General features: G+C 45.8%; 1 protein-coding gene across 1 annotated transcript; it reads right to left on the reverse strand.

Annotated features, from left to right (window-relative positions):
• Positions 1-1,555: 1,555 nt before the first annotated feature.
• On the reverse strand, positions 1,556-16,791 carry LOC141214179 (uncharacterized). Its single transcript, XM_073665399.1, has 6 exons — positions 14,888-16,791; positions 14,579-14,758; positions 14,372-14,495; positions 14,191-14,288; positions 13,904-13,994; positions 1,556-5,997 (listed from the first exon to the last, which is right to left on the reverse strand). Exons 1-6 carry the CDS (start codon positions 14,963-14,965, stop codon positions 4,640-4,642), a joined length of 1,929 nt encoding a protein of 642 aa, XP_073521500.1. The 5' UTR covers positions 14,966-16,791; the 3' UTR covers positions 1,556-4,639.
• Positions 16,792-25,471: the final 8,680 nt, after the last annotated feature.

Below are 25,471 nucleotides of genomic sequence, written 5' to 3' on the forward strand. Positions count from 1 at the left end.
ATTATTTAGTTTCTGTAGCTAAGGTAAGTTATAGTTGTGCCATAAAGGAGTATAGTTTGTGTACCTTTCAATCCCCAGAATATTTTTACCCCTATCCCACACCTTATATATTAACTTTAGCTTAAGACCTTTTAGGTCATTTTCTCCAGGAGGCCCCATATCTAGTATGGAGAATGGAAGCTTCCGCTTGGTTTCTTCCATAAGTAGGTGCCCTGAAATTCCACAATATTTGCGAGTACCCATCCCTGAAACCACCTTAGCTGCTTTCTAGCGTTAAGCAGGTCTACGTATGTCTGGAGGGAAGCAGATCATTTATGTTGTTTGTCAAGGAGATCAATCCGCTCAAGCAAATGGTAGACTTTAGCGGCTTTCTCTTTTAAGCCTGGATCTGTTTTATTAGTATCCCTCTGAGGACGCATTTGAGAGCTTCCCATTGAATTGGTAAGGCAGTTTCATCATGCTCATATTTGTGAAGGAGTCTATAGTCTCGAGAAGGTCTGAGACACAGAGTGAGTCTTTCAGCAGATTAGCATTTAAATTCCCACAGTTGAAGCCTTGGTGGAGTCAGGTATAGTCAGATTACAATATACAGGAGCATGATCTGACCATATAGCAATCCCTATCTAGAGATGTAGGTTGCCATGTAAGCCAGTGATGGCAATTTAATGAAAAGTCTCTAGGGCTATGCATATTGAGTATAGGAGAATAATACGTATAATCCTTTACATCTGGATGTTGCATCTTCCATACATCGACCAGTTGGAAAGACCGGAGCACGTTTAGCAAAGCTTTTGGGTGATTTAGATTGGTGACTCCAGCCCAGGAACGCCTCTAAAGAAGGATCCAAGGCAAAATGAAAGTCACCTTCAATGATGATAACAAGGTCCTACAGAAAATGTTTTAGTTTGTTTAAGTTTTGGTCATCATGTCTTAATTAGGTCACAATTAGGGAGACAGAAGTTTGCCAAAGTCAAAATGTTGGAATAGATGGAGATCTTAAACACATACATCCTCTCCGTGTCAGACAGTGTTTCTACAATAGTATGCGAGAAACCAGACAATGTGAACTGAGGTCTAAGATGGCAGACATACAAGAAACAGAGGCATGTTCACACTAGCAAAAAAGAAGCAAGACAAAAATATATCTCATACCCTACCATAATTATATATAAATGTAAAGCAAAATTGCATAATAAATATAGGGTACTTAGTGAACTATTTTTGATCAAAAAGTTGAAGTAATGCATATAAAAGGGTAGACAAATAGGACCGGTCCTATTTGTCTACCCTTTTATATGCATTACTTCAACTTTGATATACAGTAAGGTTTTTAATATAGGCAGTATAGGTACCGTCCCAATTTAGGGTCACCTTGCCGCTGGTGGGACGGCTTGTATACTTTTTTTGATCAAAAATAGTTCACTAAGTACCCTATATTTATTATGCAATTTTGCTTTACATTTATATATAATTATGGTAGGGTATGAGATATATTTTTGTCTTGCTTCTTTTTTGCTAGTGTGAACATGCCTCTGTTTCTTGTATGTCTGCCATCTTAGACCTCAGTTCACATTGTCTGGTTTTTTGACTTGTTTGCATTCTGTGCAATTTAAGGGTGTGGCATGCCCTTTGTTGAGCTGATTGGTATATATGTAGCTTACCACGGGCCTAGGTGGTCTGGAGTTGGGACCCGGTCCTATTTGTCTACCCTTTTATATGCATTACTTCAACTTTGATATACAGTAAGGTTTTTAATATAGGCAGTATAGGTACCGTCCCAATTTAGGGTCACCTTGCCGCTGGTGGGACGGCTTGTATACTTTTTTTGATCAAAAATAGTTCACTAAGTACCCTATATTTATTATGCAATTTTGCTTTACATTTATATATAATTATGGTAGGGTATGAGATATATTTTTGTCTTGCTTCTTTTTTGCTACAATAGTATGCTGCAGTGATCTGTGTCGGCCTATACTCCGCACCTTAGACTTCAAAATAGCATTTGTACTGTGACGCCAAGATGAATAATATCTGTTAGTAATCTGAGGTACAGTATATGATCGCCTCTAAAGTGGGTCTCCTGAAGAAAGAGAAAATGAACGTGTTGTTTATTCATATGATAAAACACTTGAGCTCCTTTCTCTCGAACATTAAGTCCTCTGACATTCAATGAACGAGTTCTGCGTTGTGTCATATTATATGAAAAAAAAGGAGGAGGGGAGGAGAGAAAGACTAAGAGCAAAGAGGAGGTATAGATGGTAGATAGTAACGTCTACCTCTCAGTGGCCAAGAGGTATAGATTATGAATATATCGAACACTAGGAAATTACGAAACAAGCAGATCCCAATGCAAGTCCCTAACTGAGGGTTGTCTTTACAGGCGTAAGTCAAACCTTTAGTCCTAGGGTTCCTATTAGGGGGAACCATAGAATATATAGCGAGCAAAGTAATACAGCCTGATATTACAGTAATATAATGTGAACAAAAATTAAATCCCGTTCTAAGATATGAACTGAGACATTCTGTATAGTGGAAGAGTGGCACCTAAAACTCTATTTAGATATATCTTATTATAAGCTTAAAAAAATAAGTAAGCATCTGCAAACTGTCTCATCAGGGAAAACAAGATTCATTTCAGGAGCTGATATGATTGGCAGGTTCCTTTCCCGTCTGGATGCATCACCATCAAATTCCTGATCCATTGAAAGCCTTCTGTGAGGTGCCGAAACTCTGTGGCAATGGTGGAGAAGGTGGCCAGTCAGATATATGGATTCTGGGAATGTCCAGGACATCACAGAATGGTCTCATGTCGCTTTGATCTTTCAAAATATACAATATTCATTTTTTTCGGACTTGCAGCTGGAAAGGTACCACAGGAGCACATCAGACCATTTTCCCAGAGAGCATCAAGTACTGGTTTCAATACCCTTCTTTGAGCAAGTGCCATTCAGGATAGATCTGTGAGCAATTGTATGCGTTTTCCATTGAAATCACCAGGACCCAAATCCCCTGCTTTCCTCACAACGGCCTCTTTCACATTGGAAAAATGTATGTGACCAATAATGTCCCTTGGACGCTGAGGATCTGGGCCATGATTGCCTAATGTACGGTGCGCCCTGTCGATCTCCAGCTCTTTATCAATAGGGTCACCAAGGATATAATTGAACAATGTCCACAGTGTTGGCCTGATCGCTTGTGCATTGATGATTTCAGGATATTATTGTGATTTTCTTGGTCATAAGTGATATTAAAGAGACTGTTTATTTGCTGGCTGTGAAGATCCAGTGTTTGTTTCTCAGCATTTTGATGGCCAAAACTTGTAGGACATCATCCTCTTATCTCTGTACCTTGTCAGTAAGCTGTGATAGGCTAGAAGTGAGGGGACGTATTTCAGTTTTGTACGTGGTCTTCAGCCTTTGTATATTTTGCTCTCTCTCTTGTTTATTAGGGATAGACGCAATATGAAATACAAGTCAATTATGGCTTTCCTCATATTAAAATCCCTGTGGCTGGGGGAGTATATTTTCCTGTGCAGCAAGCACTGCTCAGTATGTGGGCTTTGGTGAGAATACTGGGAGATTTGTGGAGATGTTTTCTTGTGAGGCCTACATTAAGAGAGAAGTTGGTGCAGGACTTACAGGCTTGAGCTGTCTGGCATCATGAGGGTTAATACTGCTTCTTTTTCCAAGCTGAGATGAGGCAGTAATGGCTCCAGAGCAGGATGATAAGACTTTCGATAAGAAACACTGCATATCAGACATGCTGACCGAGGTGGAGGACCTCAGATTAACCTCCAATCTCGTCTTTCTTTCCCATATCGGCCGTCATGTTTAAGGCCGGAAATTGCTTATAATTCCCCCAGGAACACGGTCTGAAGAGAGTGCTCTCATTGCTATGTCCAGGCCATGTCTTTCCTGTTGATTTTCAATACGTCCGAAGGCGGAGTTGATTGGGAGCAGGATTGTGTGATGTAATAACCTTATGTGAGCCCCAGAAACGCGAGTTGTGACACCAATGGAACGGCGCCACAACGGGAGGTGCGTATGAGTGTTTTTATTTTAACAAGGCCAAACATGAGGAATGAGAAGGAGTTGTTGTTAGAACCCTCCTGTTTGTTTTTGTTTCTATATTGTGTTTTGCGGTCACGTGACCATCTTCCTATATACTCCAGCTCCGCCCTTCTGGCTTTGCTGGACTTCAGTGTTGTTTTGACTGTCTCTCTAGCCAGGTGCCTTTGTGCCTATCTATCTCTAGTTTGCTTGGTCCTCTGGGACCTCTAGTACTTTTGTCAGTCTATCCTTTGCTCTGCAACAACTTCTGTTAGGAGGTGTCCCATTTTTGTCCCAGTCCTTAGTTCTTTTAGGGACCCCTCCCTTTCTCCATAGGTCTCCGTTCAGACTAGCCGAGGACGAAGGCAGGTTGCCCGCTACAACGTAGGGACTCAGCTTAGTCTTACTGTAGGGATAGCTCTCCCCATCTTTCCCTAGTTTATGTTGCAGATCATAACAGTTGTACCAATAGAAGTGGAAAACCCCTTTAAGAAGATACAATTTTCGGTTAGCATTTAAATAGGCTTCTCCCCTGTGTGACTTCCCTGAAGTTTATTAAGAGTTGATTTCTGTGTAAAACATTTCCCACATTAAGAACATGAAAATGGCTTCTCACCTGTGTGAGTACTTTCGTGACTAAGAAGTGAGGATTTCTTCACAAAACATTTTCCACATTCTGAACAGGAAAAAGGCTTCTCCCCTGTGTGGGTTCTCTGGTGTATAACAACATCTGATTTCTGGTTAAAACATTTCCCACATTCTGAACAGGAAAAAGGCTTCTCCCCTGTGTGAATTCTCTGGTGATTAACCAGATTTGATTTCTGGTTAAAACATTTTCCACATTCTGAACAGGAAAAAGGTTTCTCTCCTGTGTGAGTTCTCTGGTGCTTACCCAAATCTGATTTCTGTTTAAAACATTTTCCACATTCTGAACAGGAAAAAGGCCTCTCCCCTGTGTGATTTCTCTGGTGATAGACCAAATCTGATTTCTGGTTAAAACATTTCCCACACTCTGAACATGAAAAAGGCTTCTCCCCCGTGTGAGTTCTCTGGTGGCTATGAAGAATCGCTTTGCGGTTAAAACATTTCCCACATTCATAACAGGAAAAAGGTTTCTCCCTTGTGTGAGTTCTCTGGTGGCTATCAAGAATCTCTTTACGGTTAAAACATTTCCCACATTCTGAACAGGAAAAGGGTTTCTCCCCTGTGTGAGTTCTCTGGTGCTTAACCAAACCTGATTTCTGGTTAAAACATTCTCCACATTCTAAACAGGAAAAAGGCTTCTCCCCTGTGTGGGTTCTCTGGTGGCTATCAAGAATTGCTTTACGGGTAAAACATTTCCCACATTCTGAACAGGAAAAAGGCTTCTCCCCTGTGTGAGTTCTCTGGTGCTTAAGCAAAGCTGATTTCTGGTTAAAACATTTTCCACATTCTAAACAGGAAAAGGGTTTCTCCCCTGTGTGAGTTCTCTGGTGCTTAACCAAACCTGATTTCTGGTTAAAACATTTTCCACATTCTAAACAGGAAAAAGGTTTCTCCCCTGTGTGGGTTCTCTGGTGGCTATCAAGAATTGATTTACGGTTAAAACATTTCCCACATTCTGAACAAGAAAAAGGCTTCTCCCCTGTGTGAGTTCTCTGGTGCTTAAGCAAAGCTGATTTCTGGTTAAAACATTTTCCACATTCTGAAAGTGAAAATGGCTTCTTTGAATTAGGAGCAATTCGTTTTTTAATGCTTATTTTGTGACTTTGATTTTCCTTAGTAGTCGGTAATGAATCAGAAGACAGAACCTGTTTCAAAGGATCAGGTGAAAGATCTTTCCTGTGAAGGGATGATGGTAGATCTGGAGTAATAGCATTCACTTCAATTGTATCCTCTGGGATCTCAAGATCGTCTGATTTAAAAATTGAAGATGTCAGCTGTCCGTCTGATCTCCTGGTACAGTCATCTGCCAAGAATAAAACCAATAATTATTTTTGAATAAAATATTCTTGAATTATATATTTTTTAACATTTCTACTTAAACTGTAAAATAGCAACTCATGTAAAAAATATTGAATTATTCACCAAGAAAATTACAGTTCACAGTGTAATAGAAAACTTCATAGCAAGACCAAGTAGAGCGTGATGTTCAACTGTTTGTTCATTCAGTCTCCCAAATATGGAATAAAAAGCCAAACAATGTTATATAGGTGTAACACCAGCTGTCTGCGGACTCCTCCCTTCTGGCGCTTTGCCTCTCGGTATAGTAATCCATTTCTTACTACTAGGAACTCTAGCTGCCGAGTCAGCAGGACAGATTCCTCTGTTCTTAATGCATTCTTTTCGGGCCTCCAGCCCCTCTTAACCCATCATTGGACTACCCCCACCGACCAATCCTCCTGCTGCGCCTTTCTGACTTGATTACGAGTCAGTTGAGGGAGAGAGTCTGGGGTTACATTTGTCACTCGGCAGTACAACAACGGCAGCGCTTCACTGGATACTCCTAAGAATTTAGCACAGCACTGCATAGGGAGGGCATTAGTTTGATGTCTATGGCACAGAGTCTTCACCTCAGGGGCAGGGACCTCTATCCATCCTCCTTCTTCTTCCTCATTTAAGGGTTCCCTAGGCAGCCGAGAGTGTGTCTGATCCCTGGTCGATATTTTAAGCTGAAATCGTACAAAGAGAGTGCGGCAAGCCACCAGTACCCCGTGGCATCCAGTTTTGCTGTGGTTCTCACGTAGGTTAATGGATTGTGTCGGTATGAACCATGAAGTGTACCCCATAGAGGTAGTCATGCAGCGTGTGCACTACAGCCCATTTCAAAGCCAGAAACTCCAGTTTGTGAGCTGGGTAGTTGCGTTCACTGGGAGTCAATCCTCGACTAATGTAGTAAACGGGACACAGACAGCCATCATGGTCCTGATAGAGAATCCTTCCTAGTCCGTCGAGAGAAACATCTACATGTAACACATATGGTTTACTGGGGTCTGCATAGGCCAACACTGTAGTTTGGGTCAAACATGACTTCAGTTTCTCGAATGCCTCATCGCATACAGGTGTCCATCTTTTCCCAAAAAGTTCATTAACTCGGAAGTAGACTCTCTTTCCTGACCTTGAGGAGTGGGCTGTCCTCCCAGAAGGGGGATACCCCTGGGTAAGGGCAGTTAACGGCTTCACAATCTGAGAGTACTGGGGTACAAATCTTCGGTAATATCCACAAAATCCTAAAAAGGACCTAAGCTCCCTCAGTTTGGTGGGCTTAGGCCAGTTTACAACAGCCTCCACTTTGGCAGGGTCGGTGGAAATTCCTTCTCTGCTGATTATGTGCCCCACATATTTCACAGTCGTCTGGCAAATCCGGCACTTGTCAAGGGACAACTTCAACCCAGCCTCCTTCAACTGATCCAGCACCTTGAACAACCGCTGGTTGTGTTCTTACAGAGTCTTCCCAAAAACAATAAGATCATCTAGATAAACCAGGACCTCACGTAAGTGCAGGTCCCCCACTACTTTGTCCATACATCTCTGAAAAGTGGCCGGAGCACCTGTCAGTCCTTGAGGCAGTCTCTGAAACTCGAAGAACCCAATGGGCCAGACAAAAAGCGGTCTTCTCTTGATCTTCTTTTGACATGGGTATCTGATAGTAGCCACTCCGAAGATCTAACACAGAAAACCATTGGCTCCCTTGCAGGAAATCCAAAGCTTCATCGATTCGGGGAACAGTGTACTGGTCAGGGACCGTACGTTTGTTCAAGGTACGATAATCCACACACATCCGAATAGCTCCATTTTTTTTTCGAGCTATCACGAAGGGGGAAGCATAGAGGCTACTAGACTCTATGATGACTCCTGTGTCTAACATACCGCGTAGATGCTGCCTGACATCCTCGATATCCAATCTTCGGGATCTTTCTCGGAAAGGATTTTGATCCTTCAACCGAATGCGATGCTCTACTCCTTGGGCGAGGTCCATGTCCCATTCGCCTAAAGAGAAAGCTGCCCCCCGCATCATCATGCCGTCGATGACCAGCCCCCTCTCTTCTCCTTTCAGCTCACTTCCTTCAAAACAAGGGTCAAAGCTTTCAGGCTGTAGTTCCCTCTTCTCCTCCTCCGTTCTCACATAGGCTTCCAGACAGACTGGGTGGATGGATAGGGTCTGCGAGTAATTTTCTCCCCCAACTTCCCAACACCACTGAGCTATCGTACGGAAGATGTTGGCATTTGTTCCCACTATGACAGGTGATGGTCTCTCATCTCATCTGCCTCCGGGCAGATTAGCGCTATGATGGGTATCTCTTTATCCACTTCAACAACAGTCTTTGGAAATTGCAGTGTCACGGACACGTACCCTCTGTAGGGGTAGCTGTGCTCACTCAGTCCCCCCACCACGAGTCCAGACAACGGTTTCAGAGGCACGTTGGATAAATATCTCTTATACCATCCTTCGAAGATGATGGACACTTGAGACCCGCTATCCAGCAATACTGTACAAGGTTGACCATTGATATATGCGGGGACATGTGGGGCAAGTCCCACTAAACCTTCAGGCAGTGTTTTCGATGAGGCACTATTGGATGGGGCGGTAGAGTAGGTCTTAGTTGCTGATGGGGGCTCAGTATGGGGTTCTACTGGCCCCCTTTTCCCGTTTCCAAACTGCCTCGGAGTGTGATGGGGAAAATGTGAAGAGTTCTTTGAGCTCCACGTCTTAGGACACTGACGAGCTATATGGCCTGGACTCCCACAGACAACGCACCCTTCTGGTTTCCTACTCTCTACTCTACAGAGGTCATCATTCTCACTTCCTGAAGCCAGTGTTTGCTTCTCAGCTACCTCCGCAGCACTTTGTAGCCACTGTATTGTCTTGGCCTGGGCACTTAACAATTGTGTAATCTGCTCCCCCTGTTTCTCGATGACTTTCAACAGTTCCATCTCTCGGCAGTCGGCTGCTGGCTTCAGGGCAACAGTAGTCACCCGAGAGGATGTCTTCTCTCTTGCGGCCAAAATAACCTCCTCCTTGCGAACTTCCTTAAGCAACTCATGAAAAGAACCAGGAATCTTCTGTCTATCACAAGACCTCATCTGCTGTGCAATTGGATCATTAGTGAGAGCTCCTCTGAGTACTTGTTCCAGACGACACTGATCATCTTCTTTAGGGCTGACTCCACCTTTAGATACTATTCTATGAACCAGCTTATCTAGTCGGTATAGATAGTCGGACATCTTCTCATCTGGCTGTTGGTAGGTGGTACGGAGTTTATAGAGTAGATCAGTAGCATCTTCAGGGGATCCAAAAGCATCTTCTAAAGCACTCATATAATCTTGATAAGTTGCTAGTGGCTTGCTCCGCCAAGCAGCCTGCACCACTTCCATAGCAATACCTTTCAAACGTTCTACTATTCTCTGCTTCTTTACGGCATCAGTGCCCTGCCACTCTTCTAAGCACAGTAAAGTGACATCCCTCTAAGTATCATATCCTTCTTCTCCAGCAGGGGTGGGGAGGGCACCCGAGAAAGTTCTTAGACAACGGTAGTTCCCTTCTGGCTGCATCTTTGCAAACTGACTAACTAACTTTTACATAGCTGTCATAAGCACATCAGCAGGGGCCGCTGTCTCTTCAGGACTGGCTCTAAGTGGAGTAGAGGGCGGACATATACTAGTCTTTCTAGGTTGAGTGGTTGATTCCTGTTGCTGGGTCTCAACTTTGGACTCAGTAGGCCAAGTGATCTTCCATTGTCGGACATGGCTACAATGGATGGGAAGTATTTTTTCCTCAAGATCTGCCCGGTTGAGATCAGGGCTCTGAGTAACTGTCCCCCCTTTTCCTTCCTGCGGTCGACCACTTTAGGGTGGGCAAGTTCAGTGAGTCGGTTAACTATTTTCAGTATCTCTTCATCAGACGCATTACAGAGCTCACCACTCACTGCAAAGCTTTGTTTAGCTGTAACATCCATCTCCTCACACCACAAATACACTTCTTGCTCTGTTAAAGTCTCCATAGTAAATACTCCTGTGTTAGTTCTGGATCTCAGCAGTGCCTCCACTGTAACACCCCTTTAGGGCTACCACGGTACACTGGGTGTTATGGGGGGTCTCACCTCTCTAGGGCGCAGTGCCTCCACCCGAATCTTGATTGGAGCTCTCTCTCTGGGACTGCAGAAGGACTGTTATCTTCTGCCAGGGGCTGATTCGGGAAGCCCCTGCCAAGGCTCACTACACACTCACCGGGAACAGGAGTAAAACCGTTTAACAGGTTTATTGCTATGCAGCAGAATTGAGGTGGGTTTAAAGGAATAACATACAATACAAGTAACAGTGCTCTATAAAAGTCATATACACATCACAATCTACTTCTACTCCGACCCTGCAAATATAACGTAGCAGGTTTTCCCTTTTTGTTTTAACTCAGTCCAAACGTTGGGGCCCAGTTGCCGCGGATGTTGGCGCGCAAATGAGAACCGTTGGTGCACTTAGATGAATATTCATGTCAATAGTCTGGGTTGTAGTGTACTCACTGTAAATAGCGCTGGTAGAACCACAAGTCTCAGAAGGGCACTCACTGTGTGTCTCAAACGGTCGGATGGTTCTCTGGACACCAGCTGAAACATGAATGGGGGTTAAGGCATCCTGACTAACACCAAATTTGCATGCACACTAGACCACCCATGATGCTGACCTATGATAGAATGGGACATACCACTGAGGTCCCCAGGCTGATACACCCTAATTCAAATTCTGTTTGGCCTTATTTCCTGGTATTTCCCATGTGTCCAGGTGGTGGTTTGTGTGCATGTAAATTTGGTGTTAGTCAGGATGCCTTAACCCCCATTCATGTTTCAGGTGGTGAGTCCTCATGTCGAGATGGGACACTTTCAATGACTCACCAGGGGAGAATGTAACACCCGCACAGGGAATTGTTAGGGCAGCTACTGGTATACTGGAACTTACAGACACTAAGAAGAGCTTTGCAGATGCTGTTAAACAGGGACCTACAGACATTAACCATTTTTCCCCTGAGCTGCAGTGGACTACAATTCCCAGGGACCCTTGTTTCAGTCAGATGACACAGCCTGGAAGGATAGAAGGAGAGAGAGTGGATTGGATGATGAGGGACTTGGAGGAGGGAGCTGGGAGGAGGTGAAAGTGAAAGTTCAGAGAAAAAAGAGCGTGGCAGCTTGCTGTGAGAGATGGAGCGGTGTGGATCTGCATTCCTCTATGCTGCCGAGTGTGGCGGCCCCCTCTGAGATACCCGCGCTGCTGGAGAGCGTGGTCTTGTCACCCTCTGAAGCAAGTTACATCAAGGACTCGGAGAGCCTGCTACGTTATATTTGCAGGGTCGGAGTAGAAGTAGATTGTGATGTGTATATGACTTTTATAGAGCACTGTTACTTGTATTGTATGTTATTCCTTTAAACCCACCTCAATTCTGCTGCATAGTAATAAACCTGTTAAACAGTTTTACTCCTGTTCCCTGTGAGTGTGTACTGAGCTGTGGCAGGGGCTTCCCAAATCAGCCCCTGGCAGAAGATAACAGTCCTTCGGCAGTCCCAGAGAGAGAGCTCCAATCAAGATTCGGGTGGAGGCACTGCGCCCTAGAGAGGTGAGACCCCCCATAACACCCAGTGTACCGTGGTAGCCCTAAAGGGGTGTTACATAGGCAAAAAAAATACGAATAAAAACTTCTACTCATCTCACAAAAAACAAGTCCCCACTCAGGTCCATCATTTGTCAGTGGAAAAACAGAGATTTTTACATTATTAGTGGCTCAAAGGCTCTTGAAAAGCAACATGGCTTCTATAAACCAATCCAGCAATATTCGCTCTCCCAAAGTCAAATCTCCCCCTCGCTTCTGAGCCTTGCAGTGCGCCCAAACCACATTTATCATCCATGTATTTGGCATTACTATAGTGAGAAGAACCCACTTCATTTACAGTGTGTCTCTCCTGGAGCACAATCTGGGCACTATGTGTTGGGTAATAAAATGGCATATTAGTAATTTTCACTTTGAAACATCTACTGTGTGCTAATTTTCGGAAAGTGACTGTGGAGTCAAAGTAGTGACAACTTCTAAAGATTAATTAATTGAGGGTCATCATTTTCAAAATGGAGTCAATATATGGGAATTTCTACTGCTCTGATTTTCTGACATTTTGTATGGTGTGGTGTGTCCCATATCCTCTGGGACCTGCTCCGGCGACGTCTGCTTCTGTCACCAGGTGCTGTCCTATTTATTCTGCAGGCGGCGCTGGTGATTGAGAAGACGTCGGGACCAAAAGTTCTGGGCGGCACAGGCTCTGTCCAGCCACTTAGATTAGTTTGCATGGAGCCAGTAGTACCATCCAGTCTGGTGGTATGGGTGTGTGTGCTGTCCAGCTGCAGTAACCTGCTCCCTGCTTCAGCCATATGGAAATCACCACACCCTACTAAAGCTGGAAGCATATTGCCGGAAGCTTCCAGATCCAGCCTTGTTCTCCTCTGGTTCAGGCCTCTGTGCTCAGCTCCCGGCTTGTGTATTTGTTTTCCATTGTGACCTCGGCCCGTTTACTGACTATTTTTCCGTATTCTGATTTTGTACTTTCTCTGCCCTCCTGGTTCTGGCTACCTGACTATTCTTCTTCCCATCTCACTCCACAGAACAACAAGTAACACTATGGGCCAAGCCTAGGAGCATCTGTGTAAGTCCAGATCCCTAAGGAAGAATAAAGGGTGATGGGCAAAACTGTGACTACAGATAATAACACTGACTGAAACGATCAAGCTGAACAGTCTTCTTCAGAAAAAAAAAACCTTCAGTCTGTAACTGTAACTACTAGGTAGTTAAAGACTCACATAGGTGAGGCAGGCCGATCCGACCCCAAATAAACTATCATACAGAATGAACATGTAAAAAAAAATACAACAATAAAAATATATGTTACATCCCCAACACCAATGTATGTATGAAGGGAGAAATCCAACACTAAACTGGAGTTGCTCTCATTTATGGTGGACCATTGGAGGTATGATGAGTCCTGACCAGAAGAGTAGAGAAAGTATTAGTGCCCCCATTTCAGGAGAGATTGTGCAGGAATCTGAATTCTTTAGGATTGAAAAAATAATGTAATTTATGATGTGGAGTGAATCCATGAAACCAGGGCTCGAGCCATGCCACCACATCTCCTGCAGGCGTGAATAGATGTATATTACAGCCATCAGCCACGCACAGCTTAGAGACATATCATGGCACAGGTGTAATGTTATTTATGTAGTTTTATCCCATTCCTGCTTAAGTTAGTCAGTTTTAAAAGAAATTAAAAAGTCAGAATAAAGGGAAACTCCGTTGTTATTGTACAGAAATTCACACTTGGCCCTCACTGCACATTTAATATTGTCGATAATAAAAGTGAAGTTTGGCCAGAAAGACTGGACCTGGTCTTGTAGGGACCATATGAGAACATTCAGCAGCACAGAAGGGAGAGAAGGTAGATTCATCCAATAAGATATCAGGGATCTAGGAAGCCAACAGCATCATTACCCTCCGCTTTCTGTTACAGGTCCATCAGAATATTTTCCTTCAAGTGATTTTCTCACTTGTCAGCACATTCTACGTAAGCTGTCATTTGGCTTTGTAGTTTACAGATCTGGGCAGGTAACGGTCAGCGTCTACTAATCCCAGGAGGTAGGTGGATCCCCAGGTTGCAAGTTCTCTAGAAAAGGGTTTTCAATGCCCAAATTCATTTGAACAGTTTTGGGTGGAGAAGAATTTTGTGATCTAGAGGCAAAATGGTGATCACACGATTGTGATACAGCCGGACTACACCACCGATAAAGCAGCCACAGCCGGTGACTGAGAAGAATCTGTGACTTCTCTGTATTTAGTGGTTACTACTCACCAGGGTAGTCATATGTAGGAATCTCCTCCTTACACCGCTCATCACCCCTCACATATGTCTCTGTACTATGATTATGGGTCAGATTTTCACCCTGAAACAAATATTGTAAAAGTGACAGACAGAAGGAGAAGTCACATCTATGATCAGCTCTAATCCTGCCATCTCCACCGTTCTCATTACACAAGTATAAAACATAATAATGGTGAATAAAACAAGACTGAGCACAAGACCTTAACAGCCGTCTACACATCATAGGGGAGATCTCATGACACCTTCTCTCCATCTACCTGATGATCCTGAGGAACATTGGGATCTTCTTGTTTACAGTCCTGTGGAAGAAGAGGACGGGGACATCTCTCTGGTGTTGTCCTCTTACTGGATAGATCTGGGGGAAACACATACAGGGACTGAATTCATTCTTTACATACAGATAGTTATAGGCAGTGTGTATTTAATCCTGTCTATTACCTGGTGATGTGAGGGGCTGGGGAACCTCCATCATGATGTTCTTGTACAGATCTTTGTGTCCTTCTAAATACTCCCACTCCTCCATGGAGAAATAGACGGAGACATCCTGACACCTTATAGGAAACTGACACATACAATGATACCGTCATCCCCCCGATCCCTCCATAGCGTTACTGTATAATGTCCCAGCATTCCCAGCAGTGTCACCTCTCCAGTCAGAAGCTCAATCATCTTGTAGGTGAGTTCTAGGATCTTCTGGTCATTGATGTCCTCATGTATCAGGGGGTGAGGTGGAGGCCCTGTGACTGGGCTCAGGGGTCTTCCCCATCCCTCAGACGCAGGGTCCTGACAGCGCTCACTAGAGGTCTTCTTCACTACTGTGTAATCCTGGTTATGGAGAGACACAGTAATAAATCTCACTCCAGACATTTCCAGAGTCCTCACCTCTCCAGTTCTGTCCATCTGTTATTCCCATAGATAAGAATGATGTAATGTGATGTCATCAGAATCTCTCACCTCTCCAGTAAGCCGGAAGAGGATCTCTAGGGTGAGGTGTAATATCCTCTCCACCATCTTGTCTCTGTCCATATCCATCTTTTATGGATCAATAAGGAAAATTCTATTATATAGAAGATCTTCACTGAGAGGATCTGATATTGTAGGGATCTGAATGAGAAGAAGATGAGCAGATGTAACATCATAAAAATCCTGTGTAATAATACAATTACTGGAGATAATAAGGGAAACATATGAGGAGATTTATTATTTTACAGTATTTAGTTTTCTTCTTTCTTCCTCGGAGTCGGAAGCTGAATACATTTCTCATAGACTCATCTTCCATGACGCTAAATCTCGTCTCCTTTACCAACAATCGGCATTAGCAATACTGCAGGAGATATTCATTACACGTGACATGAGAAATAACTACCGTATTTTCCGGAGTATAAGAAGACTGAGTGTATAAGGCGACCCCCAACTTTTCCAGTTAAAATATAGAGTTTGGGATATACTCGATGTATAAGACTACCCCTCTTCTAACGCACATACAATAAAAGTTAAAAAAAAAAATCAGATTTGATTTCAATATGGTAATTTTAAAGTGATGAACCTTACCGGCGATTGGCTGGTTGTTGTATACAAAGCCTGCTTGGATTGGTCAGCTCTTCCTGCCTGCCCAGCTCTCCCTGTCTCCAAGACTATCAGAGCGGCAGCACATCCCTCTGGCCCGCCTTTGTATCCTATTACCGGTACCTCCTTCTCTGCCTCTCTGATCTCGCTCCTGAGGACTGCAGTGACGAGGTGAGGGGGCGCCTCACCGGGAAGGTGTAAGTGAAGCAAGCTGCAGGCGTCTGGGACGCCCGGGGTATGGAAAGAAGAGAAAGAGCGGTGCTGTGCCCAGAAAAACAGGCCTCTTTCACTCGTCTGGCCCGCCCTTGTATTACCTCCTTCTCCGCCTCTCAGGAGGTACCAGTAATAGGATACAAGGGCAGGCCAGAGGGATGTGCTACCGCTCTGATAGTCTTGGAGACAGGGAAGGCTTATAAATTACCATAAATACCGTATTTTTCGGACTATAAGACGCACCGGACCATAAGACACACCTAGGTTTTAGAGTAGGAAAATAGAAAAAAAAATTTAAGCATAAAATGTGTTCACGATGCACTTTTAAGGGGGAGGGGGTCTTCTACTGACACTGGTATAGGGGTAATGTCCCCCAATTCTGACAATATCCCCCATCCTGGTATATATGCCCCCCTTCCTTTTATACGTGGCCCCCATTTCCATCCTGATATGCCTGTCATCGATCCATCCTGGTATGCATGGCACCCCTCATCCCTATCCTGGTATGCATGGCACCCCTCATCCCTATCCTGGTATGCATGGAACCCCTCCATCCTGGTATGCATGGCACCCCTCATCCCTATCCTGGTATGCATGGCACCCCTAATCCCTATCCTGGTATGCATGGCACCCCTCATCCCTGTCCTGGTATGCATGGCACCCTTCATCCCTGTCCTGGTATGCATGGCACCCCTCATCCCTATCCTGGTATGCATGGAACCCCTCCATCCTGGTATGCATGGCACCCCTCATACCTATCCTGGTATGCATGGCACCCCTAATCCCTATCCTGGTATGCATGGCACCCCTCATCCGTGTCCTGGTATGCATGGCACCCCTCATCCGTGTCCTGGTATGCATGGCACAGCAATCCCCATCCTGGTATGCATGGCACCCCTCATCCCTGTCCTGGTATGCATGGCACCCCTCATCCGTGTCCTGGTATGCATGGCACCCCTCATCCCTTCCCTGGTATGCATGGCACACCTCATCCCTATCCTGGTATGCATGGCACCCCTCATCCTTATCCTGGTATGTATGGCCCCTCATCCTTATCCTGGTATGTATGCCCCCCTCATCTTTATTCTGTTATGTATGCCCCCCCTCAGCCTTATCCTGGTATGCATGGTCCCCCTAATCCTCATCATGCTGCACATAAAAAAATAAACACTCCTACTCACCTTTCTTCTCTCCTCCAGCGCTGCGTCCTATCTGCCCGCACTGATCTTGCCTTGTGAGCCGCGCATGGCGTCACTACCATGCGAGGCTCACAAAGGGAGATCAGCTACTGGAAGTCACTGCTCCTCACGCTGGAACTGTGACTTCATGCTCCTTAATACCCGGCACACAGCGTAGCCGCAGAGCGGCTCCTGCTGCTGCAGGGCGATCACGTGTGCCTGCTATTAAAGGGCATGAATATTCACCCCCCCCCCCCACGGAAAGAGGTTGAATATTTATGCCCTTAAACAGCGGGCACAGGTGATTCCGGCAGCACCAGGCGCCGCGCTGCTGCTACACTGTGTGCCGCTATTAAGGAGCATGAATATTCAGTGCTCCCCACGCCTCATGGGGGGGGGTTTGGTCGACTATATAAAGTATTTGGGGGCCTCCCGACAGATGATGTTAGGGCAGAGAAGGATCTGTCATCCTGAATTTCAGAGGCTAATCCGTTTGTTCTTCCTGTAGATAATCGTCCACTAGAGGAGTCTGGAGGCGACTTTCTCATACAGACCACAGGAAAGCTGGAATATTTGTGTGTATAGGGAGATGGAAGAGATAGCCGTCTGCCAAATGACTGTTCAGCCAACACTTATCTCATGTGTATGGAGCCGTTACGATTACACTAACAGGCAAGGATAATACACCGCACTACAGTAGTACAGTGCATCACCTGAGCAATCAGAGGATTGTATGTTGTATGATCGTGACGCGCCCCCTGTGGTCGTGGGGTACACGGTAGCCGGGCCGGTTCTGTATTGGGGTAGTCACGGTGGCAGTGACCCAGTCCGTGGCCCAGGGAGGTCAAATAAAGAACAGTGAAAGTCAATTTGGTGAAATAAAGATTTGGGGATAATGTTCGTGACGCCACCCGTGGTATGCGGCTATATGGGGCCCCCGCTGCGGTGCAGATCCACTGGGGCTGTTGGTGACGCAGCAGAGATGTTTGGCTCTCCACGGGTAGAGCTATGCCCCAGGGCAGTATAAAGGACTTGATGAGGTAGATGTTGTCAGCAGGGACAGTGTAGTGCAGGGCAGGGCAATTAAGTCAAGGACACAGCGGGGTGCAGTCTTCAGGTTTTACTCACAGTTGTTAAGTTCTCCAGGTTACAGTTACCGGTTTGCAACCACCCATGTCGTCCTGTGTCCTCCTGGGAAGTGATTCAGCCAACTCTCAAATATCCTAGGAGCACTTGAACGGGACCCTTTTCGGTGTACCTCTCCAGGCCGTCTCACTACGCTGGCTCTCGCCATCCTGCCCTGTGCCTCAGACACAGTGTCCCGAGCCAGTGGCCGCGGGCCTTGTCAGGCGACGTCTCGTCTGTCCCCTTGGTCCTATATGGCCACCTTTTCAGCGATTATGTGTGGACTGTGGCTACGGCACCTAAAGATATAGCAACCTCCGGTTTGCTAGCTGAGCTTTAAAGTACTCCACTAGTCTGGGGCCAGTCCCCTCCTGCGGCCTTGATCCCTCTATGGTCAGCGTGAATTCGGGCGCACGGGTGGCTTCCCGCACTCGCCGTGCCCCTAGGATCCCTTCTATTTCTGGAGCCTTTCCCACTGCTCCGGTCTTCTCCCCTCACTCTCCTACTGCTGGGCCCCTCTGACTGGGCCCACTCCTCACTCTCCACTGAACTCCTGCTCCAAGCACTGGAGCCAGGAAAATGGACCCTTCTAGATGTTTCTACCCTTGCTTTTACTCTTCCTGTCTGAGCTCCCCTGAACTATTTCCTCCACCCACCTCCTCCACTTAGTTCCACCCTCCTGACAGGGATCAGGCCTGTGCTCTCCCTTAGGAGCAATCTTGCCCTTCCCTTATGAAGTAGTGTAGTGTTGGATGTGAGTGGTTGGGTCCCGTGTAGTGCTCCCTCCTTACCTGAGAGTGGGGTACCACACCTCTGGCTGAGATGCAGCACTTCTGTGGCAACTGGACCCGCAGGGCACCACAATCGCACTAATGAGAGTTGTCACTATAGGGAAACCAGACTCACTGCACAATGTTCGTTAAGTCACGTCCATAAGAACTTTCTTATACTCTGTTATCCTATACACATTCTATACACAGTGACGTAGACAGAAATCACAGTGACGTAGCAATAGCTGAAATTGAGCCCGCCGAAGGGAAAAATATTATATATATAAATATATATATATATATATACACACACACACACACTAGATAGTGGCCCGATTCTAACGCATCGGGTATTCTAGAATATGTATGCGGCCGACCGGGCGCGACTAATCAGCGAAGCAGTGTTTAAATGGGTTGTGCACTACTTTAAATTAACCCACCAATGTATCCCCCCGGGGCCCCTAATGAATTTTGTAATTACGTCATGTTGTCAATACTGCTTGTGACAACATCGCTGACCACGCACAGCCAGCACATAATTCCCCCGGCCGCAGCCGGCTCTTGCTTCCGCTTACATCACGACTATTTGCGGCTGCAGCCAGGGGTCTCCTGTTCGCAGGCTGCGACCAATCAGCGAATCGTGTTAGTGAGGACCGAGGAGCGGCACTGCCGGTCATCTCCCGGCAGCATCGCCGCTGACCTCCATGCGGCTACCGTCGGGAGATCAGCGGCTAGGGCTGCTGATCTCCCGACGGCAAGTGTGAAGGGAGGACCGGGGAGCGAGGCCGCCGAACGGGGTACTTCTGCTGCAAGTAGCCGGGAGATGACCGGCTAGCACCGGTCATCTCCCGGCTGTGTCGCCGCTGATCTCTCGACGGTGGCCTGCGTGTTTCAAATCTGGCGCCACTTCGTGGCCGGGCTGTGCCAGTCGCTGAATGGTCGCGGCCGACTGGACGCGACCAATCAGAGAAGCGGTGTTTTAAATTTCGCGCCAATATCGCTGATTGGTCGCGGCCGGGCAGGTGCGACCAATCAGTGAAGCGTGTTTCAAATCCAGCGCCAATTCGCGGCCGGACTGCGCTCGTTGCTGATTGATGGCGCGACCAATCAGCGAACCGTGTTAGTGAGGACCAGGGAGCGGCCCTGCCTGTGCGGGTACTTCCGCTGCGAGCTAGCGCCGGTCATCTCCCGGCTGCATCGCCGCTGACCTCCATGCGGCTACCGTCGGGAGCTCAGCGGCCAAGTGCGAAGGGAGGACAGGGCTCCATCCATTCTTCCATTGATGCGGTGAAGTAGTCCTGTGCCCTTAGCAGAGAAACACTCCAAAAACATAATGTTTCTACCTCTATGCTTGACAGTGGGGACGGTGTTCTTTGAGCCATTGGCAGCATTTCTCTTCCTCCAAACACGGCGAGTTGAGTTAATGCCAAAGAGCTCAATTTTTGTCTCATCTGACTACAGCACCTTCTCCAAATAACTCACAGAATCATCCAGGTGTTCATTGGCAAACTTCAGATGGGCCTGCACAAGTGTCTTCTTGAGCAGGGGGACCTTGCGGGCACTGCATGATTTTAAACCTTTAAAGGCGCAATGTGTTACCAATGGTTTTCTTGGTGACTGTGGTTCCTGTTGCCTTGAGATCATTAACAAGTTCCCCCGTGTAGTTTTAGGCTGATCTCTCACCTTCCTCATGATCAAGGATAACCCACAAGGTGAGATTTTAAATGGTGCCCAAGATAAATGTCGATTGACAGTCATTTTGTATTTCTTCCATTTTGTTACTATTGCACCAACAGTTGTCTCCTTCTCACCCAGCATCTTGCTTATGGTTTTGTAGCCCATTCCAGCTTAGTGCAGGTCTATGATCTTGTCCCTGAAATCCTTAGAAAGCTCTTTGGTCTTGCCCATATTGTAGAGGCTAGAGTTTGACTGATTAATTGAGTCTGTGGACAGGAGTCTTTTACACTGGTGACTATGTAAGACAGCCAGTGTCAGACTGGGGTGTCTGGGGCCCACAGGGGGAATTGATCCTCGGGGCCCACTCTACAGCTATATGCAAATACCTGTTATCTGTTATCCCTGTTATAGTGGAGCGTCAACTGTAAATAGCAGGCGGCTCCTGCATCTACTGTGCACCACTATAACTAGGATGTACAATTAAGGTAGTTTGTATTAAAGGGGTTGTTTGGTTAAAACAAGTTATCACCGATCCATGGGCTCTATAGGATAAGTGATAACTTATTGATCGTTTGGGTCCGAACATTGGAAAACGCACCTATCGGAAGAATGGGGAAGTTTTATCCCTGTCAGGACACTTATCCCCATTTTAAAATGCAGCAGCAGGTGGGATGTCTGACCACAGCCTCATTCATTCTCTTTGGGGCTTCCAGATAAAAACAAGAACAGCAACTGAGGGAATGAATGGATCAGTGGTCAAGTCGCACATGAGCTCCACTCTAATGGGAATAAAAAATCCACATTCTACCAATTGGTGCACGTCCCAGTATTCAGACCCCCACCAATCAATACTTTATCACTTATCCTGTGGAGAGGTGATTACTTGTTTTCCCCGGAGAACCCCTGTAAGTGCATCTTGTTCCAAATATTTAATCACTAATGGAAATAAAGAATCTTCTAATTAATATCAGAAAGAACAAATGACCGCCATACCCAACACAACCCACTATACCAACAGCAATAGTACCACATACAAGGGAGAAATACTGCCACACCATGACCAGACCACATATTACCACCACATATTACCACCACCATAGTGACCAAATAATACTATATACAAGGGAGAAATACAGTGACACCCGTGACCAGACCACATATTACCACCACATAGTGACTGAATAATACCACATACAAGGGAGAAATACCACCACACCGTGACCAGACCAGATATTAACAGCATATAGAGTCAAAATAATTCCCCATCATTGCTCTCCCCCACCTCCTCCATCATTGCTCTCCCCCCACCTCCTTCATCATTGCTCTCTCCCACCTTCTCCATCATTTTCATATTGCCATCATCATTGCCATATCTCCCCCCACCTCCTCCATCATTGCCATATCTCCCCCACCTCCTCCATCATCATTGCCATCCCCCCCACATCCTTCATCATTGCCATATCTCCCCCACCTCTTCCATCATCATTGCCATATCTCCCCCCACCTCCTCCATCATAATTGCCATGTCATATCTCGTACAGTTACTACCAGTTTCACGATAGCCCAATTATTATTATTCGCTGCCACCACCGACCAAATTTGAAATATAATACAAGCCTGGTCGGACGCCTGCGTTCTGGTAGTGTATGGCTTCGGGGAAGGGAATGATTACAGAGCAAAAGAAACAGGACTATTAAAAGTTATATTTAATCCAAAAGGGAGATTTTACACAAGGGGACAATACAATACATATGCAGTTACACAAAATAATAAGGATTAAAGAAGAAACTTACTATATGATCGCAGAGACGATTCAATATAGCTGGAGGGGAGACATCCCACTTGAGTCTCCAGAGACCACACACGGTATAGCTGCAGTCCATTTTTCTCCCCGGAGAGGCTCACAGCTCCGGGAAAATAAGCATATAGTTCCATGGCTGACCCTGTCACTAAAAATATGGGCCCCATTATCATAGGACGTATGGAACATTAGTTATTCCATCTTTTATTTCAGCTCCGAAAATCCTGCAGTTTGCAGCTGGGGAATTGTCTTAGTTAACGAGCTGCGTCCTCCTCAGCTAGATGTAAATTGTCGGAGGTCTGTGTCAGAGGAAAACACACTCACATGCTAATTGGGGTTGTAGCACCTTTTTTGTGCCAGCATCTGTCCAAGCCACTTCTGCTGTGGTGATAATTTGCATACAGACAGATGGTAGATTATCAGCTCTTCTCTCCTGACAAATAGTATAGGGGAGAGGTAGAAGAAGGAGGGTCTGGGGGGGGGAGGGAATTCTTAATATTTTTCTGACAGGATAAAATACTTATTTCTCACTGCAAAATGCAAATAAATTTATCTAATTTAAACATTGTGATTTTCTTGATTTGTTTGGATATTCTATCTCTCAATGTTAAAATTAATCTGCACTTAAAATTATAGATTGTTCATGTCTTTGTCAATGAGCAAACTTACAAAAACAGCAAGGGATCAAATACTTATTTCTTCACTGTATATTACATATACAGTACAGACCAAAAGTTTGGACACACCTACTCATTTTAAGATTTTTCTGTATTTTCATGACTATGAAAATTGTACATTCACACTGAAGGCATCAAAACTATGAATTAACACATGTGGAATTATATACTTAACAAAAAAGTGTGAAACAACTGAAAATATGTCTTATATTCTAGGTTCTTCAAAGTAGCCACCTTTTGCTTTGATGACTGCTTTGCACACTCTTGGCATTCTCTTGATGAGCTTCAAGAGGTAGTCACTGGAAATGGTTTTCACTTCACAGGTGTGCCCTGTCAGGTTTAATAAGTGGTATTTCTTGCCTTATAAATGGGGTTGGGACCATCAGTTGTGTTGTGCAGAAGTCTGGTGGATACACAGCTGATAGTCCTACTGAATAGACTGTTAGAACATGCATAATGGCAAGAAAAAAGCAGCTAAGTAAAGAAAAACGAGTGGTCATCATTACTTTAAGAAATGAAGGTCAGTCAGTCTGAAAAATTGGGCAAACTTTGAAAGTGTCCCCAAGTGCAGCTGCAAAAACCATCAAGCGCTACAAAGAAACTGGCTCACATGAGGACCGCCCCAGGAAAGGAAGACCAAGAGTCACCTCTGCTTCTGAGGATAAGTTTATCTTAGTCACCAGCCTCAGAAATCGCAGGTTAACAGCAGCTCAGATTAGAGACCAGGTCAATGCCACACAGAGTTCTAGCAGCAGACACATCTCTTCAACAACTGTTAAGAGGAGACTTTGTGCAGCAGGCCTTCATGGTAAAATAGCTGCTAGGAAACCACTGCTGAGGACAGGCAACAAGCAGAAGAGACTTGTTTGGGCTAAAGAACACAAGGAATGGACATTAAACCAGTGGTAATCTGTGCTTTGGTTTGATGAGTCCAAATTTGAGATCTTTGATTCCAACCACTGTGTCTTTGTGCGACGCAGAAAAGGTGAACGGATGGACTCTACATGCCTGGTTCCCACCGTGAAGCATGGAGGAGGAGGTGTGATGGTGTGAGGGTGCTTTGCTGGTGACACTGTTGGGGATTTATTCAAAATTGAAGGCATACTGAACCAGCATGGCTACCACAGCATCTTGCAGCGGCATGCTATTCCATCCGGTTTGCGTTTGGTTGGACCATCATTTATTTTTCAACAGGACAATGACCCCAATCACACCTCCAGGCTGTGTAAGGGCTATTTGACCAAGAAGGAGAGTGATGGGGTGCTACGCCAGATGACCTGGCCTCCACAGTCACCAGACCTGAACCCAATCGAGATGGTTTGGGGTGAGCTGGACCGCAGAGTGAAGGCAAAAGGGCCAACAAGTGCTAAACATCTCTGATAACTCCTTCAAGATTGTCGGAAGACCATTTCCGGTGACTACCTCTTGAAGCTCATCAAGAGAATGCCAAGAGTGTGCAAAGCAGTCATCAAAGCAAAAGGTGGCTACTTTGAAGAACCTAGAATATAAGACATATTTTCAGTTGTTTCACATTTTTTTTGTTAAGTATATAATTCCACATGTGTTAATTCATAGCTTTGATGCCTTCAGTGTGAATGTACAATTTTCATAGTCATGAAAATACAGAAAAATATTTAAATGAGAAGGTGTGTCCAAACTTTTGGTCTGTACTGTATGTAGTGGATGGGTGGAGGAAGTAGTTAAGGGGAGCACATAGCGGGAAATATAAAAGAGAGTAGCCATCTTAGCGACAGTCAGAGGAGTAGTGAGGAGGAGACAGGGAGCGGAGGCTCTGTATGAGCTCTGCTCCACAGGCAGGCCTAGTCAGGAGGCCTGAGCCTGGGAGAAGGAGAGGGAGCAGGAAGGCTCCAGGAACAAAGAAGGGACCCTAGGGGTACGGGCCATGCAGAAGGCCCCCCGTACGTCCGCTGCTACCAGGAGGTTGAGGGGTCAAGGCCAGAATAGGGAACCGGATCCCTCAACTAGTGGAGAAACATTCAAGGCTCAACTAGAAACCGGCGGTTACAGTGTCTAACATGCTGCAACCATAATCCACACCAGTGGCCCTAAGAAGGTGTCCACATAGGACCAGGGGACGGAACATACGTCGCCCGCTAAGGCCCGAGGGTACCGGATAGAAGCGGCGCTGGGTGTGAGGTACAAGGAAGAGGCCAGAGGAAGGTACACAGAACGGGGTCCTGATAAGTGCTCTGGAGATACCCGAGGGTGGACTGAGCCCCTCACTGAGTACGCACAGCACGACGTGGGAAGTTATGATCTGCAGTGTAACTTGGAGATTGACAACCGTGAGTAAAGACCCTGGGACTGCACCATCTTGTCTCCGTGTTTCTTACCGCGCCAGCACTAACTGCACTGGGACGCCCTGCACAACCACCATCATTCACACGCGCTGCCCTGACGCTACACTCTTCCTGTGGGGAGTCATATTACACTTGCTGCACATTCCACCAGCTTCAGCGGACTGCTCCGCAGCGGCGGTTAACAAATCCACAGGTGGCGCAGTCGGACAT

The sequence above is a fragment of the Phyllobates terribilis genome, unplaced genomic scaffold (assembly GCF_046119375.1).
Source record: "Phyllobates terribilis strain yellow unplaced genomic scaffold, ASM4611937v1 Scaffold_216__1_contigs__length_3321164, whole genome shotgun sequence".
NCBI classification, from domain to species: domain Eukaryota; kingdom Metazoa; phylum Chordata; class Amphibia; order Anura; family Dendrobatidae; genus Phyllobates; species Phyllobates terribilis.